This window comes from Salvelinus namaycush, chromosome 16 (assembly GCF_016432855.1).
Source record: "Salvelinus namaycush isolate Seneca chromosome 16, SaNama_1.0, whole genome shotgun sequence".
In the NCBI taxonomy this organism is placed as follows: Eukaryota; Metazoa; Chordata; class Actinopteri; order Salmoniformes; family Salmonidae; genus Salvelinus; species Salvelinus namaycush.
The window spans coordinates 23,130,960-23,154,046 of record NC_052322.1 but is presented as its reverse complement, the minus strand read 5'-3'; the positions used below and the strand labels follow the sequence as shown (position 1 = coordinate 23,154,046).

Sequence of the window (23,087 nt, the reverse complement as noted above, 5' to 3'; positions counted from 1 at the left end):
TGTTTTAGTCACGTTGTTCCTTCCCCAAAATTATTAAATGTGGCTTGCATTACATAAAGATGGAATTGTGAACTGCAGGTTTGTAAATTCAGCCTATGGTATAACTTGCTATATGTAACAATGACTCACACAGACCTGACACTTGCATGGAGGTCTATAAATACTTTACAACAGTTTTCTACTAATCTTCAGATAAAATAACAACAAACACATTTTTGCATAAACCTTTTATGTCATTATTGTTTTTTGTAACATATATTAATATCATAGACAGAGGTTATAATTAAATGACAACCCACATTTAAATAAATAATATCTCAATGCCTCATTTTTATACTCATGTTCTGTGCACTGACACTGCAGTTAACCCATGTTTGACTTTTCAGGACAGTGGAAGGGAGCTGGTAGAGGAGCGTTCAGTTCAGCAGGGTAGCCTACACCACTGGTTCCCAACTCTGGTCCTGAAATACCAACAACAGCACACATTTGTGTTGTAGCCCCAGACAAACATACAGTACTGATTCAACTCATTGAGAGCCTGATGATTAGTTGACAAGCTAAATCAGGTGTGCTTGTCCGGGACTACAATAAAAATGTCTGCTGTTGGAGGTACTGGAGGACCGGAGTTGGGAACCACTTGCCTACACAACAGTGTTATTAATTATCTGATACAGACAGTTTAACCGATAGCTATGTGTTGACCAAAAGGACTATACTCGGTCAGTCAGGTCACAAGGTTTAGTCATGACCTATGACCTTTTGAGGTGGCAAGTTTCATTTTCCAGTGAAGGAAGTTGTTCCCATTTCTTCTAATTGCACAACATAAGGGTAAGCTGCAGTTCAAACTAGCTGCTGGAGAAATACAGGCAAAAGTCCTCAATTGTCTACAAAAATGGCATTGATCAAATAGCTTGCAGTGAGAATCATTGCATTGAGCAGGATATAAAAAACATAACAAAAAAAGAAAAAGGGAAATGTGTACAATGAACAAAACTAACATTGGTAACAGTGGATTCAAAGAATGTCATACCATATTGACATTTAAAAAGGAAGCAAAGTTGCTCATTCATTTTTCTAATAAAAGAAAAGAAAGAAGTCAATAATGTACATATTTTATAATGACAGTATTGTAAAATAAAATGTTGACTGAACCGGATAATAGTCAGTCAGAAATTGGTGGCTTCTGATGATGCCAGACGGACCCTTACATAATTGCCAGTTAGTGGTGTTCGCACTTTCCAGAGATTATATTCACAGAGCTTTCTGTCCAAATGGAAAAAATAGATTAAGGCCGGGGTTCAATCTGATCGCAATCTCTCCGCAATGCACGTTTTATAAGCAATATTCCCGTGTTCACAGAGGCCACATTCACGGTAAACGCTGCATATGTTGGCTCAATCCGAAATTACCTTAAATGGTGCATTGTCCAAATCTGCGATTGGATTGAATCACGGCCTATGTATATTGCTACTTCTCTTCCCACCTGTCAGTGGGCTTATTTTGACCCTGGATAATTGATCCCAAATCTATTTACCTGTCTGGGTAGCAAATCATGTCTAAGCATGCCACTGACAAGTTGCCCTGAACCTGCAGAGAAAACTGATGGGGACAAGACTGTTGTTTCTTTCGCCAGTTGTTTGACAATGTCTACATTGTTATTATAAACAGTGTTAAATATGTGTAAAAATGTGGTAATCAAGAGAGTCAACATCACATGGGAAGGATGTGTCAGTTCCAAAGAAATTTGCAACATTGAAATTCATAGCTGAGATTTCAATCATATTACAAGAAAAAGGGAAGTCAGTTCTATGAGCCAATGATGTCAAACGCATAGTCATTCAGTTAAAGCAGTAGCTGATAAAGAAGTGGTTGTTCAAGTAGTATTATCAGATGAATGGACACCTTTTAAGCTAACCACAGTTCATCAGGTGTTCATTTTCATGATATTTCAGCTAGAATATTCCAGATACAGTAGCTCTTTTAAAAACAAAAGTGACTTTCTCTCCAGTGCTTGTCAACTAGAGGTCTTAGTTACTATATCTGTTATCAAAAGCGTTTTTAATTCAAACCTTCTTCATGCCAGGATAGTCAGCTTGACTGCACTCCATCATCACTCCTCAGAAATCCACAGGACGTTCTCAGTAGGCTACACCATCAATCTGACTGGATGAAACCATCAGGAAGAAAATCAATCCCATAATAAGTTAAATGACTACATTGCACATCTATGCCCCGTACATAGCAATGAAAAGTACTGTATTTGGTTTCAACTCACCCGTTGAATTCACAGGTTAAACTTCTGTTGATTTTCCTATAGCAACCATTTCTTTGCCCTGTGAAGAAAGTACTGGCCGTCGGTTTTCTTTGATCTTCATAGAGATGGAATATACATAATGTAACTAAATTCATACATTTGAAAGAGTGCAGTATAATTTTTATGAAGGTTTACAATTAGATCCAATTACTGGCTTGATCACATCATTTCACCACACCTTTTGCAGGCTCTGTGGAGCAGCCAGCACTGGTGGTTTGGGAGAGATGGAGGGCTTCTTCCTGATGGTAGCAGGTGAGCTGTTCTTTTTGAGGCTGGGTGCTGCTGTTCTCTGGCTGACATGGGACTGGGAACTCTGGGACGTGACAGATGACGAGTCCTCCACCTCTCCACCAATAGCAGAGAGGCAGCTGCGTTCCGAGCTTATGAACACACTGGTACTCTCACCTGACGAATCTGTGCAGCCCACTGGAATATCAACAGAAAGGTATGTAGATATGGCATCACTCAGGTTTAGACACATGCTTGCACATACAGTGCCTTGCAAAAGTATTCATCCCCTTGGTGTTTTTCCTATTTTGTTGTATTACAACCTGTAATTTAAATAGATTTTTATTTGGATTTCATGTAACGGACATACACAAAATAGTCCAAATTGATGAAGTGAAATTAAAAAAATAACTTAAAAATAACTTACAAATAAAAACGGAAAAGTGGTGCGTGCATATGTATTCACCCCCTTTGCTATGAAGCCCCTGAATAAGATCTGGTGCAACCAATTACCTTCAGTCACATCATTTGTTAAATAAAGTCCACCTATGTCCAATCTAAGTGTCACATGATCTGTCACATGATCTCAGTATATATACACCTGTTCTGAAAAGCTGTGTTTCACAAGAAAAAATATTTTGGATCTTCAAAGTGGTAGGCATGTTGTGTAAATCAAATGATACAAACCCCCAAAACATCTATTTTAATTCCAGGTTATAAGGCAACAAAATAGGAAAAATTCCAAAGTGGGTGAATACTTTCGCAAGCCAATGTATCAAGAGTAAAGTTCTGTATGTCTGTTAGTTTTAGTCTGTAGTCATCATGTACCATCCAAGAACAAGAAAACTCACTGAGATGAAGGTTTTGTTTCTGGTGATTATGATGATTACTGAGGTCCTCTTCCGTCACAGTCGCCGGGAAAGAATGAACAATATGATTGGCCTCCCCACCTTGTGTCTGGTTGCCAGGGTAACCAACCGGAGGTAAAGAACCTCGTCCAGAGGAGGAAGATGAGTGGCTGCAGGAGGTAGATGCACTACTGCCTGAACCAATGGAGTTGGGCCGGAGATATTCAAGATCTGTTTGTAGACAAGACGGCACCGGGGCTGACAAAGGAAAGAGACAATTCATTCAGTGAGTACATTACGCATTTGTGTTGTTAGTTCATGGGTATGGGACTTGGGACTTGGCTGTGGACTTTATACAGTACCTCTTCCTAGCAGGACACAGTTGACAGCCCTGTCACAGATTGCTGCCTCACTAGGCTGGATGTCCATGAAAGGTTTCCTCCCCATCCCATTGAACACCCTCTCCTGCATCCGCAGGTCTACAACACACCAAACACACTCTAACACATTTTACCAAAACATCAGTAAGATGTATTTGTTCACAATTACACCCCCCCCAAAAAAATATATCAATAATTACAGACACTGAGGTCGGCTAGAGGAACAAACAAATAAAGTCTATGACTTAAAAATCACATTTGAAGTAGACAGTTGATAAAAGCCCATGAATAGCGATTGACAGGGCATATACAGAATGGAGGATTAACCTCTGCTGTAGGCAGCTTGTTCCCAGAGAATCTGCTCCAGGTCTCTGGTCCAAGACCTCTTCACCTCTGCCCTGTCAGCCTTCAGAGTGTACGTGTCCTGGGACTTCCTCCTACGGATCCAGATCTCAAAACACAGACCACTCTCTCCAGAGTTATGTGTCATCCCGATATCAGACGTCTAGACAGAAACAGAAGTGAAAGAAAGACAAAAGAAAGAAAGGCTAAATAAACACTGCTTTCTGTTAGCAATTTCAACATAAGGGCTGGATGATTTGGTCTTTGTTTCGCAAACATAAAGGCCGGTAAGATTGCATTATTTTGGTTGAACAATGAAAACAATACAAAATATTTATTCTGAAAATGGGGTCCTTTACGGTTGTTCATGTAAAACATGTCTTTATATTGTATACACACTTTGAAAGACTGTTTGTAGATGTACACATCATTGCCCACATCTGTCTTCTTCGTCTTGCTGAAGAGAATGAGATCCTGGAAGAGGAAGATATGGCGGAAGCACTTCTTCTTTCTGAAGAACACAATGAACTCATCCTGGCGAATCAGCTGGCCCTGCTCCTTCAGATTCACCTGGAGGGGTAGGAGTGGAGAAAAAGACATCCATGTTTTTCCTGAAAATCCTTGATAGTGTTTATACAGTAATAGGCGATCATTTTCCCCTTATACGCCCACATTTCCCTCACATTTAGACAGCTGTTCATAAGTTACACATTATTTTGGAGATTGTTATGATTTGGTTGGTAAACTTACGTCACAGTCCTGGATGGCGTCCATGGTGAGGAGGTCATTGCCATGACGCATCTGGAAGCGGATCACATCGGCTGCAGCCTGGAGCTCTTCCCTGTCCCTGTCTCTCTGAGGCCCACACACCCCCAGCATGTCCTGCAGCAGCAGGCTGTACTTACTGATCCTCTGGATGGGCCTCAGCAGGTAGGAGGACAGGTCCATGTGGTCCCCCAGCTCCTGCTGCTTCCTCTGGAGTGGGAGGAGATGGCACAGAGAATTGGTCACAGGAGGGATGGAGAGAGCATTGATAGGAATTGACCATTGATCCTTGACATTGAGCATTGATGGGAGTGCCTCACCTTGAAGATGTCATGGCGATGGTGAAGGATTAAGGCATCTGACTGAGGCTTGTTCTTACTGTAGAGAGCATAAAGGCCTAAACTTTCTCTCTGGATATAGGGGGGAGAGTTTACAGTCACAACAGGAATATTCAAGGTATCAACTTCAGTAGCAAATTCAACAAATCAACAGAGTTATAGAACTCAAGCTTAACATGTAGAAAATGTGAATTAAGAGACATGAGCAGGTGAACTGTAACTCACGTATCTTAGGAAGCAACGAGCCACTCCTAAGGGTTCTGTCTGACAGGCCTCCAGCTCCCTGAGGAAGAAATGGCCGTGGAAGTCATACAGCTTCTCCAGGTTTCCAAATATCACTCCACGTTTGCCCCGCAGGTCCTGGGGCACGTCAGTCCTCTCCAGTAGGGGGAGGTAATGCATCAGGATGTAGCCCAGGGAACGCACATACTCCCTTTCTGTTAACAGCAGTTCCTCCATGATCCTCTGCAGCTTCCTACAGAGATATAAAGTTACACCAACAACACAGCCAAACACAAGCTCTCATGTTCAGTCCTCTGAAAAAATAATGCAATACTGTAATGTACCTCTGCCACTGCAGTGCAAGCTTAGAGACAGAAAAAGCACAGAAGGATAAAAATACAATAAGTAACTCACATAACACTGCCAGCGTTCTCCTCTGGACTTGCCAGAGATGTTGTTCCCTCACACCTTCTCACTGATGAGCTAGTATTCCTTGAAGAGGCCTTCTCTGCCCTCTCCTGGCCACTACAGGACACTGCTGAGCAGAAGCTGCCATGCCGTGAGATCTGGAACTTCTGAGCAGCCTGCAGGATCCGGCAGGAGGGTTGCCCGTGGGAGCAGGACTGTGTCTGGATCCGAGCCTCAGACTGACTGGACATGGCGGTTGCACACGAGTCCTCGCTCATGGATCGGCCCAGGCCCCCACGTTTCCACGGGAACCACTCACAGCCCACCGTCTGTGAGTCTGCAAGGGTGGCGGCCTCTCCACTCCTCCCTCGACAGGCCTCTCTCCTGCTGGGATCCCTCTCCGCTCTCCTAATGGATTTGATACAGGGAGAGGCCGGCACGGTGGTGGCCTTTGACCCTTTACAAGGTCTGTTATTCTGAGGCTTGAAGTTGATATTACAGCAGGTCACAGAGTTGTTCCTGCTCTCCAAGATCCCATGATACCTTTCCACCATAGAGCCTGTTGGGGGATTGTACCAGTGTGGTGGACCAGGTCTGGGCAGTAACAGAGCTCTATCATGATGAGTCACTGTCTGTGCTGTGGCCTGATCCTCACCATGTCTATGTTGTTCATACCAGGAGCCTGTGTTCCGCAAGGCCCTCTCCACATCCTGTAGTCTCTCCTCCAGTTGTTGCCTAACCTCCTGACACTTGAGCCAGGCTACGTTCCACACCCGCATGCCTCTGGAGCCCCTCAGAGCACACGCCTGGGCCTTCACCTCCTGGAAGCGATCTGGGGAGAACTGAACAAAGCTCTCCTGGTACATCTGGAGTGTAGAGATATCATCCGTCTCTGGGTGTCTGCCAACTTGCTCCTGGCCCAGGTATTGTCTGCAATCTTTGGCCAGTTCAGTAGCCTGGAAGAAAGAGGCAGAATACCTATTAAAAAACCTGAAAGAAGCATTGAGAGGCGATAGTCATTCAAGCTTCATTACTTTTTCCTATATTCCTACAACATGTCAACATCAATATGATATGCTATATATGAGATGTAAACAGCAATTGTGGAAAAACCCATCCCACCAACCTGTTCACAGAAGCTGCACACAGAAACCATAGTCTCCAGCTCACTGGAGCACCTCTCTGCCCGTGAGAGGGAGTCAGCCAGGCCAGACTTGAAAGTGCACACCATGGTCCTGAACACCTCAGTCTCAGGGTATGGAGATGGGCCCTGGATCTTCTCTGCCTCTGTCACCAGAACCATAGCCTGGTGCTTCTGCTCCTAAAAGATAGTAACAGACAAATTAAACAAAAAAATGACTTTCATGGGCACTTCTATTCCTCCTTGTCCAAGTAGATTCCAATGAAACAAGTATGAAACAGTGTCAACACTTTGCCGTGGTGTGGTGGAGAGAGAATGAATGGAGAAAGTTGGACTTACATTGGCTTCAGAGAGGAATGCTCTGAAACTCTGGAGAGTATGTGCAACCTTTTCTTTGGAGTCATCCACCGATTCTGCCTCCAGCAACCGCCGTTCCCCTTCGGCATCAAACCATTGCCTGATCTACATGAGGAGGAGGATTATAAAAATGTTATACCCCCAAAACATGGGGTAGTCATATAGTCAGTTAGTTATCATCATGCAATCGTTCTTACAAGAACAGCCCCTGGATGAACCTTACATAACGGGTATACAGTATGTATATGAGGAGCCTCTGAATGTACCTTAGAGAAGTGGCCCTCCATTTCTCTGAGTTGAAGTAGGTATTCAAGGTGCTCCAGGGACATGTTGGATCTTTGCACCAGCATATGGGCTTGCTCTTCTACATGGTTGTACATACTGGTCACAGAGTCTACAGCATCACTGTACAGAGAGGTCAGAGGTCAAGGGAATAATACATTGATAATAATTTTGTGAAGGAGCCTCTCAATTGGCACAGCCATACTAAACAGTGACAGGTAGTGGTCTCCCGAGTGGCGCAGCGGTCTAAGGCACTGCATCTCAGTGCAAGAGGTGTCACTATGGGACTCCCAATCACGGCCGGATGTGATACAGCCTGGATTTGAACCAGGGACTGCCCTGGTTCAAATCCAGGCTGTATCACATCCGGCCGTGATTGGGAGTCCCATAGGGCGGCACACAATTGGCCCAGCGTCGTCCGGGTTTGGCCGGGGTAGGCCGTCATTGTAAATAAGAATTCGTTCTTAACTGACTTGTCCAGTTAAATAAAGGTTCAATAATAAAAAATAATAAAAAACGTATACCTGTAATCCTCACAGTGAGAGTATCTGAGGTCACTCTCCCTCCTCAGCCTGGACAGCATGGCTCCGCCCTCCCTTTGCAGAGCGACCAACCGGCTGTCCTCCAGAACATCCTTCATCAGCGTTCTCTGTTCTAGAATACACCTCTGTACATCCTGCCACACATGGAGAGATGGGTTTCCAATCCAACATGTTTTCAGTAATATAGTGTCGTCAAAGTCCAGGTTAAATTCATTACCTGCACTTTGTCAATCTTACGACCTCCCTCTAGTTTTCTGATGGCCTTCAGTAGCAAACCTGAAGCCTCCTGGAGATCTGACATGAAGGGATGAAGTTTCTGAAAGACAAATGTACTGTTCATCAGACATCAAAGCAAAACAACAAACAAGAGTTCTCTAGTGTCTGTCTACTGCTCTAACTGTCCCACATGATGGAGCTGCAGCCAGTCCGGGTGGCTGTAGGGCAGGCTGTCCTCTAGGGGTCTACCTGATGGAGCTGCAGCCAGTCCGGGTGGCTGTAGGGCAGGCTGTCCTCTAAGGGCCTACCTGATGGAGCTGCAGCCAGTCCGGGTGGCTGTAGGGCAGGGTGTCCTCTAGGGGCCTACCTGATGGAGCTGCAGCCAGTCCGGGTGGCTGTAGGGCAGGGTGTCCTCTAGGGGCCTACCTGATGGAGCTGCAGCCAGTCAGGGTGGCTGTAGGGCAGGTTGTCCTCTAGGGGCCTACCTGATGGAGCTGCAGCCAGTCAGGGTGGCTGTAGGGCAGGTTGTCCTCTAGGGGCCTACCTGATGGAGCTGCAGCCAGTCAGGGTGGCTGTAGGGCAGGGTGTCCTCTAGGGGCCTACCTGATGGAGCTGCAGCCAGTCAGGGTGGCTGTAGGGCAGGCTGTCCTCTAGGGGCCTACCTGATGGAGCTGCAGCCAGTCCTGGTGGCTGTAGGGCAGGGTGTCCTCTAGGGGTCTACCTGATGGAGCTGCAGCCAGTCCTGGTGGCTGTAGGGCAGGGTGTCCTCTAGGGGTCTACCTGATGGAGCTGCAGCCAGTCCTGGTGGCTGTAGGGCAGGGTGTCCTCTAGGGGCCTACCTGATGGAGCTGCAGCCAGTCCGGGTGGCTGTAGGGCAGGGTGTCCTCTAGGGGTCTACCTGATGGAGTTGCAGCCAGTCCTGGTGAACGTAGGACAGGGTGTCCTCTAGGGGCCTACCTGATGGAGCTGCAGCCAGTCCTGGTGGCTGTAGGGCAGGCTGTCCTCTAGGGGTCTACCTGATGGAGCTGCAGCCAGTCCGGGTGGCTGTAGGGCAGGGTGTCCTCTAGGGGTCTACCTGATGGAGCTGCAGCCAGTCCGGGTGGCTGTAGGGCAGGGTGTCCTCTAGGGGTCTACCTGATGGAGCTGCAGCCAGTCCTGGTGGCTGTAGGGCAGGCTGTCCTCTAGGGGTCTACCTGATGGAGCTGCAGCCAGTCCGGGTGGCTGTAGGGCAGGGTGTCCTCTAGGGGCCTACCTGATGGAGCTGCAGCCAGTCCTGGTGGCTGTAGAGCAGGGTGTCCTCTAGGGGTCTACCTGATGGAGCTGCAGCCAGTCAGGGTGGCTGTAGGGCAGGCTGTCCTCTAGGGGCCTACCTGATGGAGCTGCAGCCAGTCCGGGTGGCTGTAGGGCAGGGTGTCCTCTAGGGGCCTACCTGATGGAGTTGCAGCCAGTCCGGGTGGCTGTAGGGCAGGCTGTCCTCTAGGGGTCTACCTGATGGAGCTGCAGCCAGTCAGGGTGGCTGTAGGGCAGGTTGTCCTCTAGGGGTCTACCTGATGGAGCTGCAGCCAGTCAGGGTGGCTGTAGGGCAGGCTGTCCTCTAGGGGTCTACCTGATGGAGCTGCAGCCAGTCAGGGTGGCTGTAGGGCAGGCTGTCCTCTAGGGGTCTACCTGATGGAGCTGCAGCCAGTCAGGGTGGCTGTAGGGCAGGGTGTCCTCTAGGGGCCTGCCTGATGGAGCTGCAGCCAGTCCGGGTGGCTGTAGGGCAGGGTGTCCTCTAGGGGCCTACCTGCTGGAGCTGCAGCCAGTCAGGGTGGCTGTAGGGCAGGTTGTCCTCTAGGGGTCTACCTGATGGAGCTGCAGCCAGTCAGGGTGGCTGTAGGGCAGGGTGTCCTCTAGGGGTCTACCTGATGGAGCTGCAGCCAGTCCTGGTGACTGTAGTGCAGGGTGTCCTCTAGGGGTCTATCTGATGGAGCTGCAGCCAGTCCTGGTGGCTGTAGGGCAGGGTGCCCTCTAGGGGCCTACCTGATGGAGCTGCAGCCAGTCCTGGTGAACGTAGGACAGGGTGTCCTCTAGGGGCCTACCTGATGGAGCTGCAGCCAGTCCTGGTGGCTGTAGGGCAGGCTGTCCTCTAGGGGTCTACCTGATGGAGCTGCAGCCAGTCCGGGTGGCTGTAGGGCAGGGTGTCCTCTAGGGGTCTACCTGATGGAGCTGCAGCCAGTCAGGGTGGCTGTAGGGCAGGCTGTCCTCTAGGGGCCTACCTGATGGAGCTGTAGCCAGTCCTGGTGGCTGTAGAGCAGGGTGCCCTCTAGGCCGTAGGTCAACTGGCTCCCCTCCACCAGCTTGTGCAACGCCTTCAGTGATGTCACTACATCAATCTGTCAGTGACAGTCAGTGACATCAGACAGCAATTCTCCCAGAATAAATACAGTAACTGTTCATGAAATGATAAGCCTGATGGAAATCATTAGAGGAAACCCTTGGTTCAGATCTGACCTGTTGTCCAGGACGTTTCTCTGGGCGATGGCAGCTCTCTTTCTCCACCAGGATAAGGACACTGTGTACTGCATGGGGAATCTGCTCCTGTAACATTCTCAAAATATGAGACCTCACAGCAATAAATAGTTATCAGTAAATGCATTAGCCTATACCTGCAGCAGTGGAGGCTGCTGAAGGGAGGATGGCTCATAATAATGGGTGGAACAGAGGGAATGGAATGGCATTTGATACCATTCCACCTATTCTGCTCCAGCCATTACCACGAGCCTGTCCTCCCCAATTAAGGTGCCACCAATCTCCTGTGACCTGCAGGTAAAGCTGAGCACAAGTCAGGGGAATGAAGAAAATAATAAACAGAGGGAAAAGTTTAGTTGAGTTCAGTATAATTTTTAGCAAGTTGCTATCCTCTTGATGTGATTTTGTGTAGTGCAGATCCCAATATGACCAGGAAGATGTCAAGTCTTTCTTACCTGAAGCATCAGCAAGGCCTTATTGAACTGTGATGGAGGTGGATTCTGCCGAGCATCAATAACTAGTGTCAGTCCAAGTTCTCTCAGTTCTCTCCTAGAAAATATGAAGATGAAAACAATGAATTATTTTTATTTAATATTTTCTTTAACCTTTTTTTAACCAGGTAAAACCCATTGAGGTTAAAAACCTCTGTAGCCTGAACCACAATGCACAATGCATATATACCTGATTACAGAGTGGAGGTAGAGCAGCAGTTTGCAGAGTTCTAGACTAGACACTGAAGGAGATCTCCATCCTTCCTGGTCTCCGTACACCTCAACCACCAACCGACCTGTCCTGTCTCTGCCACCTAAATATGGGAGAGGGGAACATGAGGATCTTTCACTGAACAGAGATGTCATCCACCTCTGTCTCTAAGGCAAACCATGTAAGGGGGTTTCCATACCAGTAAGACATGCTATTCCCATCTGGAGGGGGTGAGTGCTGGGTTCCGCTGAGTCTGGTGCCTGGACCTTAGACCTGGAAACAGCATAGTGACCCGGAGGCTGCTGGGTTGTCTCAGGGAGAGGGGCCGGTGTAGGGGTCTGTTGTCCGTTTCTAACAGGCATAGAGGGTTGGCGAGCCTGGGAGACATCTTTAGAGAGGAAGGATGATACAGAGGGATGTAATAAATCAAATCAAATGTTATTTGTCACATGTGCCGAATACAACAGGTGTAGACGTTACAGTGAAATGCTTACTTACAAGCCCTTAACCAACAATGCAGTTGTAAGAAAAATAAGTGTTCAGTAAAAAATAGATAAGGCAAAAATAATTGCGGTAATATGTACATATAGGTAGAGTTAAAGTGACTATGCATAGATAATAAACAGAGAGTAGCAGCAGCGTAAAAGAGGGGGTGGGGGGGACCATGCAAATAGTCTGGGTAGCCATTCGATTAGCTGTTCAGGACTCTTTTGGCTTGGGGGTAGAAGCTGTTAAGAAGCCTTTTGGACCTAGACTTGGTGCTCCGATACCGCTTGCCATGTGGTAGCAGAGAAAACAGTCTATGACTAGGGTGGCTGGAGTCTTTGACAATTTGTCGGGCCTTCCTCTGACACCACCTGGTATAGAGGTCCTGGATGGCAGGAAGCTTGGCCCCAGTGATGTACTGGGCCGTACGTACTACCCTCTGCAGTCGGAGGTTGAGCAGTTGCCATACCAGGCAGTGATGCAACCAGTCAGGATGCTCTCGATGGTGCAGCTGTAGAACTTTTTAAGGATCTGAGGACCCATGCCAAATCTTTTCAGTATCCTGAGGGGGAATAGGCTTTGTCGTGTCCTCTTCACGACTGTCTTGGTGTGTTTGGACCATGATAGTTTGTTGGTGATGTGGACACCAAGGAACTTGAATCTCTCAACCTGCTCCACTACAGCCCCGTCGATGAGAATGGGGGCGTGCTCTTTCCTCCTTTTCTTATAGTCCACAATCATCTCTTTTGTCTTGATCACGTTGAGGGAGAGGTTGTTACCCTGGCACCACACGGCCAGGTCTCTGACCTCCTCCCTATAGGCTGTCTCATTGTGGTCGGTGATCAGGCCTACCACTGTTGTGTCGTCGGCAAACTTAATGATGGTGTTGGAGTCATGCCTGGCCATGCAGTCATGGGTGAACACGGAGTACAGGAGGGGACTGAGTATGCACCCCTGAGGGGCCCCCGTGTTGAGGATCAGCAGGGGAGAGGTTACCTACTCTTACCACCTGGCCCGTCAGGAAGTCCAGGATCCAGTTGCAGAGGGAGGTGTTGAGTCCCACGGTTCTTAGCTAAGTGATTAGCTTTGAGGGCACTATAGTGTTGAACGCTAAGCTGTAGTCAATGAATAGCATTCTCACATAGGTGTTCCTTTTGTCCAGGTGGGAAAGGGCAGTGTTGAGTGCAATAAAGATTGCATCATCTGTGGATCTGTTGGGGCGGTATACAAATTGGAGTGGGTTTTGTGTTTCTGGGATAATGGTGTTGATGTGAGCCATGACGAGACTTTCAAAGCACTTCGTGGCTACAGATGTGAGTGCTAAAGGTTGAAAATGTCAGTGAAGACACTTGCCAGTTGGTCAGCGGAAGCTCAGAGTATACGTCCTGGTAATCCGTCTGGCCCCGCAGCCTTGTGAATGTTGACCTGTTTATTAAAGGTCTTACTCACATCAGCTACGGAGAGCGGGATCACACAGTCGTCCGGAACAACTGATGCTCTCATGCATGCTTCAGTGTTGCTTGCCTCGAAGCGAGCATAGAAGTAATTTAGCTCGGCTGGTAGGCTCGTGTCAATTGGCAGCTCGCGGCTGTGCTTCCCTTTGTAGTCTGTAATAGTTTGCAAGCCCTGTCACATCCGACGAGCGTTGGAGCTGGTGTAGTACATTTCAATCTTAGTCCTGTATTAACACTTTGCCTGTTTGATGGTTCATCTGCGGGCGTAGAGGGATTTCTTATAATTGTCCGGGTTAGAGTCCCGCTCCTTGAAAGCGGCAGCACTACCCTTTAACTCAGAGCGGATGTTGCCTGTAATCCATGGCTTCTGGTTGGGGTAGGTATGGTCACTGTGGGGACAATGTCATCGATGCACTTATTGATGAAGCCAGTGACTGATGTGGTGTACTCCTCAATGCCATTGGAAGAATCCTGTAACGTATTCCAGTCTGTGCTAGAAAAACAGTCCTGAAGTTTAGCATCTGCGTCATCTGACCTCTTCTTTATTGACCGAGTCACTGGTGCTTCTTGCTTTAGTTTTTGCTTGTAAGCATGAAGCAGGAGGATACAATTGTGGTCAGATTTGCCAAATGGAGGGCGAGGGAGAGCTTTGTACGCGTCTCTGTTTGTGGAGTAAAGGTGGTCCAGAGTTTATTTCCCTCTTGTTGCACATTTAACATGCTGGTAGAAATGAGGTAAAAATGGATTTAAGTTTCCCTGCATTAAAGTCTGAGGCCACTAGGAGCGCCACGTCTGGATGAGCGTTTTCCTGTTTGCTTATGGCCTTATACAGCTCATTGAGTGTGGACTTAGTGCCAGCATCGGTTTGTGGTGGTAAATAGACAGCTACGAAAAATATAGATGAAAACTCTCTTGGTAAATAGTGTGGTCTACAGCTTGTCATGAGATACTCTACCTCAGGTGAGCAAAGCCTCGAGACTTCCTTAGTATTAGATTTCATGCACCAGCTGTTGTTTACAAATATACACAGGCCGCCACAACCTTGTCTTAAGGGAGGCAGCTGGTCTATCTTGCCGATGCTGCATAAACCTCGCCAGCTGTACTTTATCCATGTCGTCGTTCAGCCACGACTCGGTGAAACAAAAGATATTACAGTTTTTAATGTCCCGTTGGTAGGATATTTGTGATCGTAGCGCATCTGTTTTGCTATCCAATGATTATACATTGGCTCATAGGACTGATGGTAGAGGCAAATTACCCACTCGCCGTATGCTCCTTACAAGCTTACCGATCGCTGCCCATCTGTAAATAGCCCATCCTACCAACTACCTACCTCATCACCATATTTGTTTTTGTTTTCTGCTCTTTTGCTCACCAGTATTTCTACTTGTACATCCTCATCTGCACAGATATCACGCCAGTGTAAATTGCTAAATTGGAATTACTTTGCCACTATTGGGCTATTTATTGCCTTACCTCCTTACTTCATTTGCACACACTGTATACAGATTTTTCTATTGTGTTATTTGTTTGTTTATCCCATGTGTAACTCTGTGTTGTTTTTGTCACACTGCTTTGCTTTATCTTGGCCAGGTCGCAGTTGTAAATGAGAACTTGTTCTCAACTGGCCTACCTCGTTAAATAAAGGTGAAATAAAAATACAATTAAAAAAACAAGGCTCCCCGACCTACGTTCCCGATATCTTCGTCTCTTTCTCCTGCGAATGATGGAGATGTGGGCCTTGTCGGGTGTCTGAAGTAAATCCTTCGCGTCCGAATCGTTAAAACTTCTTCGGGATCGGTGTCCATTCCACGGGACGGTTGAGCTAACATAGGCTAATGTGATTAGCATGAGGTTGTAAGTAACAAGAACATTTACATAGACATATCTGATATTGGCAGAAAGCTTAAATTCTTGTTAATCTAACTGCACTGTCCAATTTACAGTAGCTATTACAGTGAAAGAATACCATGCTATTGTTTGAGGAGAATGCACAATTTTGAACATGAAAAGTTATTAATAAACAAATTAGGCACATTAGGGCAGTCTTGATACAACATTTTTAACAGAAATGCAAGGGTTCATTGGATCAGTCTAAAACTTTGCACATACACTGCTTCCATCTAGTGGCCAAAATCTAAATTGCACCTGGGCTGGAATAATACATTGTGGCCTTTCTTTCTGTATACTTCTGGCCCTTCTTTGGACACTCTGTTAACTAACCTCCAGACGAGCTTCAATGCCATACAACTCTCCTTCTGTGGCCTCCAACTGCTCTTAAATGTAAGTAAAACTAAATGCATGCTCTTCAACCGATCGCTGCCCACACCTGCCCGCCCGACCAGCATCACTACTCTGGGCGGTTCTGACTTAGAATTTGTGGACAACTACAAATACCTAGGTGTCTGGTTAGACGGTAAACTCTCCTTCCAGACTCACATTAAGCATCTCCAATCCAAAATTAAATCTAGAATCGGCTTCCTATTTCGCAACAAAGCATCCTTCACTCATGCTGCCAAACATACCCTCGTAAAACTGACCATCCTACCGATCCTTGACTTCGGCGATGTCATTCATAAAATAGCCTCCAACACTCTACTCAGCAAATTGGATGCAGTCTATCACAGTGCCATCCGTTTTGTCACCAAAGCCCCATATACCACCCACCACTGCGTCCTGTATGCTCTCGTTGGCTGGCCCTCGCTTCATATTCGTTGCCAAACCCACTGGCTACAGGTCATCTATAAGTCTTTGCTAGGTAAAGCCCTGCCTTATCTCAGCTCACTGGTCACCATAGCAGCACCCACTCGTAGCACGCGCTCCAGTAGGTATATTTCACTGGTCACCCCCAAAGTCAATTCCTCCTTTGGCTGCCTTTGCTTCTAGTTCTATGCTGCCAATGACTGGAACGAACTGCAAAAAATCACTGAAGCTGGAGACTCATATCTCCCTCACTAGCTTTAAACACCAGCTGTCAGAGCAGCTCACAGATCACTGCACCTGTACATAGCCCATCTGTATATAGCCAATCCAACTACCTCATCCCCATACTGTTATTTATTTTATTTATTTATTTTGCTCCTTTGCACCCCGGTATCTCTACTAGCACATTCATCTTCTGCACATCTATCACTCCAGTGTTTAACTTCTATATTGTAATTATTTTGCCACTATGGCCTATTTATTGCCTTACCTCCCTTATCCTACCTCATTTGCACACACTGTATATATACTTTTTCTATTGTATTGTTGATTGTATGTTTGTTTATTCCATGTGTAACTCTGTGTTGTTGTTTGTGTCGCACAGCTTTGCTTTGTCTAAGCCAGGTCGCAGTTGTAAATGAGAACTTGTTCTCAGCTAGCCGAACTGGTTAAATAAAGGTAAAAGACATTTTTTTTAAATAAATTCTCTTGCATTTCAAAGATGATTGTAACAAAATAAATACAAAAGAACGGTTGTTTTTTTCTTTGTATTATCTTTTACCAGATCTATTGTGTTATATTCTCCTACATTCCTTTCACATTTCCACAAACTTCAAAGTATTTCCTTTCAAATTATACCAAGAATATGCGTATCCCTGCTTCAGGGAGTTAGATTTGAGTATGTCATTTTAGGCGAAAATTGAAAAAAGGGGCGGATCCTTAAGAGGTTTTAAAGAAAAAATCTTCATCCAGTACGAGGTGAGTAATTGCTGTCCTGATTTCCAGAAGCTCTTTTCAGTCATAAGAGACGGTAGCAGAAACATTATGTACAAAATAAGTTACAAATAACGCGAAAAAACACACACAATAGCACTTAAGAGCCCGTAAAATGGCAGCCATCCTCCGGGGCCATTCATTTTTTAAACAATTGTGTTTAAAAAAAATCCCCTTTATATATTACAGAATAAGAAACATATTTCATGCTGTAGATCTCTTACCTTTGGGCAGTCTCCGCCTGTTCATCTTTGGGGAAACCAGTCCAAAAGCTGTGGCGTTTTTACATTGCACTACATGTAAGCTGGGAATCTTCTCTGCAGACGAGACAATATCCCTCCTAATTTTTCTTCCTTGTATCACTACTTCACACTTCTCTGATGTGTCCACAACAGTGGTCGACAGAGAAGAGGGACATCTCAAATCGTTCTCTATAGTGTCACTCAGGCCTTGTAAAATTCCACTGGATATAGTGTAACTTTCTCCAGACTCCCTACAGGTAACAGTGCTAACAGGGGGAATCTGGTCATGATGTCCTGGGTCTGGATGGCAGCACTGCTGGGAGACACCAGGACATAGTTCTTTACCCTCTAGTCCCAGCCTCCCCTCACATGGACTAGCCTCCTCCAGAACCGCCAGTGTATTCAGTGTATTGTCTCTCTCAAAGGTAACAGGGTTCTGCAGTGCTGAATGGTAAGACTCCCTGTACCGGCACCTGAGCTCCTGTGCTTTGGACACCTGGCCCATTCTCCTCCTCATGCAAGGGGTGCAGGGGGGCTCCTCGGAGGACCGGATGGTCCGGCCGCAGTGTAAGGGTTCCCTGAGGGGCTGGTTGGGGGCCAGGGCTTGGGCCAAGGACAGAGGCAGGGCTGGAGCCAGAGGGACACCAGGCCTGTTAAGTGGAACAGGCCTAGACATGAGCGCTCTGGGGCGTTTGTGACTGTGAGCCCCACTGAGGAGCAATGCTTCTTTCTTGTTAGTGAACTCCACCAAGTCCACGTATTCCCCCTCAACCTCAGAGGTGTTGTTGCTGCGGCTGTCCCATGTGTTGGGAGACACCCAGCCTATGGGCTTAGCCATAGGCCCATCCTGATCCACCTTAACCAGCCGGGAGCAATTACTGTCCACCAGACGCAGCGACACCGCAATGCCATGTTTAGCAGGAGAGATCCTAGTCTCCACAGAGTACGCAGGTGCAGGGTGAGGCAGGACCAATGAGGGCCCGGGCCCTGCCACTACCTCCTGTTGAACAGCAGCCGGAGAAAGAGATGATGAGGCCATAGTTCTGGGTTTATCCACAAACTCAGGGAGAGTCACCTGCGCCCATGGCACCTTCACCATGCCCTGGTCTGTGGAGAGGACACAGTGGCTAAGTGGAGTACCGTGGCGGCCTTGGTTGATCTCCCCTAGCCAGTCCTCAGAGAAGATGCAGGGGTAGGAGGTCTCAGGGATGGGTGTCTCCTCCACCTCCACCACCTGACCCTGTCCGTCCTCCAGCAGGCTCCGGACCACGATGCGGGCGGCCTGCTCAGAGAAGGGAGCAACCTGCAAGTAGAAGTCCCCTGGGCACAGAAATAGGGGGTTGATCGGGGCCAGCTGGATCACCACTTTCTCATGCAGACACAGAGGCCAGCCCTCACAGCAGAACACCACATCAGAGTACTGGGCCTGACGGGAGAAAATGACAGACATTTCTTTACCATTTAATTTGTCTTTACAATTAGCAGTACAAGACAGAGAGGAGTTGAAGGCAGTTGCAAACTTTGTAATTGAGCTAACTTTGTTTTGCATAGGTGGTCGTTATTTGAGCCTGTAGGTGTGTATTGTAAACTGTTACAGTATGTATTTTTTTGTATAGCTGTGCATCTGTGTTGATGAGTATAGCTCTGAGGTTGTTGACTCACACAGGCAGCCTGCTGAACACTCTCAAGGATGTGTTTGGCCGGGATGAGGAAGTCCAGTAGACACTGGAGGGCGTCTCCATGGAAACGTTCCTCTATTACCTGGAAGAGCTGGCTCAGGACGGTGGGGGCTGTGGCCTCGAAGGGGGGAAAGAGGGCTGAGAGAGTGTTCTGGATGGACCCGTCCAGAGACTCAGTGTTCTATTAACATAAGAGACAGCACAAACAAAGGTCAGCACAAACAACAATTTAAATATTCAACAACAACAAAGAAAATGACCAAGAAAAGCTAAAGATAAAGATTAGATACAGGCAGGAGTATTCCACATTTTGTTGTGTTACAGCCTGAATTCAAAATGGATTAAATTAAAAAAAATATCTAACCCATCTACACACAATACACCATAATGACAAAGTGGAAACCTGTTTTCATACAATTTTGCAATGTCTCATTTAGTATTCACACCCCTGGGTCAATACTTTGTAGACGCACCTTTGGCAGCGATTAAAGCTGCGAGTCTCTTTCCACACCTGGATTGTGAAACATTTGCCCATTATTCTTTTCAAAAATCTTCAAGCTCTGTCAAATGGGTTGTAGACCATTTTCAGGTCTTGCCATAGATTTTCCAGTAGATTTAAGTTAAAACTGTAACTCGGCCACTCAGGAACATTCACTGTCTTCTTGGTAAGCAACTCCAGTGTCAATTTGGCATTGTGTTTTAGGTTATTGTCATGCTGAAATGTGAATTCATCTGCCAGTGTCTGGTGGAAAGCAGACTGAACCAGGTTTTCCTCTAGGATTTTGCCTGTAATTAGCTCCATTCTGTTTCTTTTTTATCCTGAAAACTCCCCATTCCTTAATGATTACAAGCATACCCATAACATGATGCAGTCACCACTATGCTTAAAAATATGGAGAGTGGTACACAGTAATGTGTTGTATTGGATTTGCCCCAAACATAGCACTTTATATTATGGACAAAAATATAATTGCTTTGCCACATTTTTTTCAGTATTCCTTTAGTGCCTTGTTGCAGACAGGATGCATGTTTTGGAATATTAAATTCTGTACAGGCTTCCTTCTTTTCACTATGTCAATTAGGTTAGTATTGTGGAGTAACTACAATGTTGTTGATCCATCCTCAGTTTTCTCATATCACAGCCATTAAACTCTGTTTTAACTGTTTTGAAGTCACTATTGGCCTCATTGTGAAATCCCTGAGTGGTTTTCTTACTCTCTGGCAACTGAGTTAGGAAGGACGCCTGTATATTTGATGTAACTGGGTGCATTGATACACCATCCAAAGTGTAATTAATAACTTCACCATGCTCAAAGGGATTTGTCAGCTTTTTTTTTTTACCCATCTACCAATAGGTGCCATTCTTTGCTGGGCGTTGGAAAACCTCCCTAGTCTTTGTGGTTGAATCTGTGTTTGTAATTCTCTGCTCAACTGAGGGACCTTTAGATAATTGTATGTGTGGGGTACAGAGATGAGGTAGTCATTCAAAAATCCTGTTAAACACTTTTATTGCACACAGAGCGAGTTCATGCAATTTATTATGTGACTTGTTAAGCACATTTTTACTTGTGAACTTATTTAGGCTTGCCATAACAAATAGTTTGAATACTTATAGACTCAACACATTTCAGCTTTTCATTTTTTATTAATTTGTAAAAATGTGTAAAAACATAATTCCACTTTGACATTATGGGGTATTGTGTGTAGGTCAGTGACAAATCATCTCAATTTAATCCATTTTAAATTCAGGTTGTAACACAACAAAATGTGGAAAAAGTCAAGGGGTGTGAATACTTTCTGAAGGCTACGGTGTCATATATCGCTGATTTGAACATCCAAAAGCAGCACTGCATCCCTTAAGGTCATAAAATACACAGTCACCATTGTCTGCTATCCTCTGATCCTGGCATCCTTCAGTATTGTTCCAATAAGATGTCAGACCCCACCTTTTTTCCCCTTCATACAGCACAATCCAATAACCGTTCACCAGAGACAGATGTTGACAACACGAGGGCAAAGTTGCTGTGGATGTCAGGGTGGCTACAGTATCACGGGAGACATTGAGCAGCATAAGAATCATATAGGCAGATACCAATTATCCATAAACAGACTGGGGGTCTCTGCTAGAGAAGAGGCCTGGTTTATGGTTTCACATTCTCTCTGATCTCATCAGAGTGGCCCATCACCCATTTTAGGCCCTGCTTAATTTAGCTTTGTGAAGGCCATGTGTCGGCTGTGGGAGGTAAATGTACATGTGCGTGTTTCTCATCTCAATAGATAGCCTCTGTAGGAGAAAACATTGTTATGTGGTTTCTGGTGCAATGTGGTTACAATGCCTTGCCAAGTTACATAGTCTGGTTTCAATATAATTGCAGGGATATAATGACTAGCAAATGCTACTAGACACCACCCTCTTGATTGTTCAATTATATTTCAACAAAGAGTAGGCATTTCAATAAATATGCAAAATGTAATGAAGCGATTTTATCAACAATAGGCTACATCTGTTTCCTCAATGGGAAAATATGTTGCCTACCTGCATCTCTGTTCAGTTTGTTTTGAATAGAGAAATACCACTGTGATCATTCCACAGATCACGCCACATAACTCAATGTATCCCAGCTGTGGTGTGGAGGTGGAGAGAGGGTCTGGGCGTATCAGGATGTGACCAGACCGATCCCCTCAGACCTCACCTGGCTAACTAGACTACTCCCCGTCCAGCTCTCAGTTAAAACATCTGCTAGTCTATGGTGGTCAGGAGAAAAACCTACCCTTTCACTAACCTCTGCACCCAGTAACCCAATCTGCACTCTGACTGCTCCATTTGTACACTTTTATGTAACAGTCTGACTAGGGTTGCAAAGGCAGGACATATTACTGGAAACTTTCGAAGTTAACCTGTAAACTACCAGAATTTTGGTATCTTTCAAGGATTTTATGTAATCGATCACAAAACATCTCGTGAACCTTTTTTTACAGGTGTCTGTAATTATCTTTGGCCCTCTGTGTGGCCTTATCACATGTAAAATATATGAACTAACTAATTACGATGATTTACATTTACATTACATTTAAGTCATTTAGCAGACGCTCTTATCCAGAGCGACTTACAAAATGTAACTGACAAAACTGTAAAATATTATCCTAAATATCAACTTAGTGAATACCGTTGGTGTTTAATATGAGGGTTTTAGCATGAAATACTCTTTATATATTTTTGTTACACACCTTTATTTATTTTACTATGTCAGTATGTATTTGTTGTCAATGTTTTGGCATCAAACTGGTGGCAGTTTTGAAAAAAGTCAATAGTTGGAAGAGAACCATATGGTCTTTCTACTAGAAACTCATGGACAAAATGGACACAGGTATAAAAATGTAATACTACTGTATATATTAGTACTTTAAAAAAAAAATATTCAAGTATAAATGACCAAAGTTGCGATAGATTGCAATAGATTTTCTGTTAAGTACCGAAATTACTGAAGATGTTCCAGTAACTTTGGTAAAGTACCATTAGCTTTGCAACCCTAAGTCTGACACCAGATACTAGACCTCCTCTAAAAGCCTCTCCCAAGTCTCTGGAAAGGCTCTAGGATTCTAAGGACCAGTTCCGCATATAACATGGACACTCCCTCTTGATCTCTCCAAAGACAACGGTCATTACACTTCTCGCATGACTGGGCCACAGCTCAGAGCCTCAGACACACACCCTTTGGGTACACATCAACGAGCCAACAGTGGTGGGCTCATGATTATTTACAATAGATTATGTACTTTAGCTGGGAAACACTTGGGATTTTCATCTTATGAATGTTGGATCATTGTCTTGGAAAAGCTCTGTTGCCCCTGAAGAAGATAGAAACACCTGCTACATGGTCAAGGGAGTTTCTATGAAAGATGTGTTTTGTTCTTCATAGTCTGAATTTTCATACCG

General features: G+C 45.6%; 1 protein-coding gene across 1 annotated transcript; it reads right to left on the bottom strand.

The window, feature by feature from the left end:
- Positions 1-134: 134 nt before the first annotated feature.
- On the bottom strand, positions 135-21,692 carry LOC120061573 (uncharacterized protein KIAA1755-like). The gene is made up of 23 exons (XM_039011483.1): positions 21,687-21,692; positions 19,134-19,331; positions 17,817-18,897; positions 11,793-11,981; positions 11,573-11,696; positions 11,347-11,440; positions 10,874-10,960; positions 10,639-10,755; positions 8,385-8,483; positions 8,150-8,301; positions 7,610-7,748; positions 7,326-7,448; positions 6,972-7,166; positions 5,852-6,801; positions 5,441-5,690; positions 5,198-5,287; positions 4,863-5,087; positions 4,512-4,682; positions 4,098-4,275; positions 3,753-3,890; positions 3,394-3,648; positions 2,493-2,740; positions 135-2,369 (listed from the first exon to the last, which is right to left on the bottom strand). Exons 1-23 carry the CDS (start codon positions 21,690-21,692, stop codon positions 2,292-2,294), a joined length of 5,187 nt encoding a protein of 1,728 aa, XP_038867411.1. The 3' UTR covers positions 135-2,291.
- Between the last annotated feature and the right edge of the window lie 1,395 nt (positions 21,693-23,087).

Coding starts and splice junctions, on each gene's coding strand:
- LOC120061573 (XM_039011483.1), bottom strand. Junction 5,691..5,851: donor GAGAACGCTGGCAGTGTTAT/GTGAGTTACTTA, acceptor ATATCTCTGTAG/GAAGCTGCAGAGGATCATGG. Junction 5,288..5,440: donor CTCGTTGCTTCCTAAGATAC/GTGAGTTACAGT, acceptor CCCTATATCCAG/AGAGAAAGTTTAGGCCTTTA.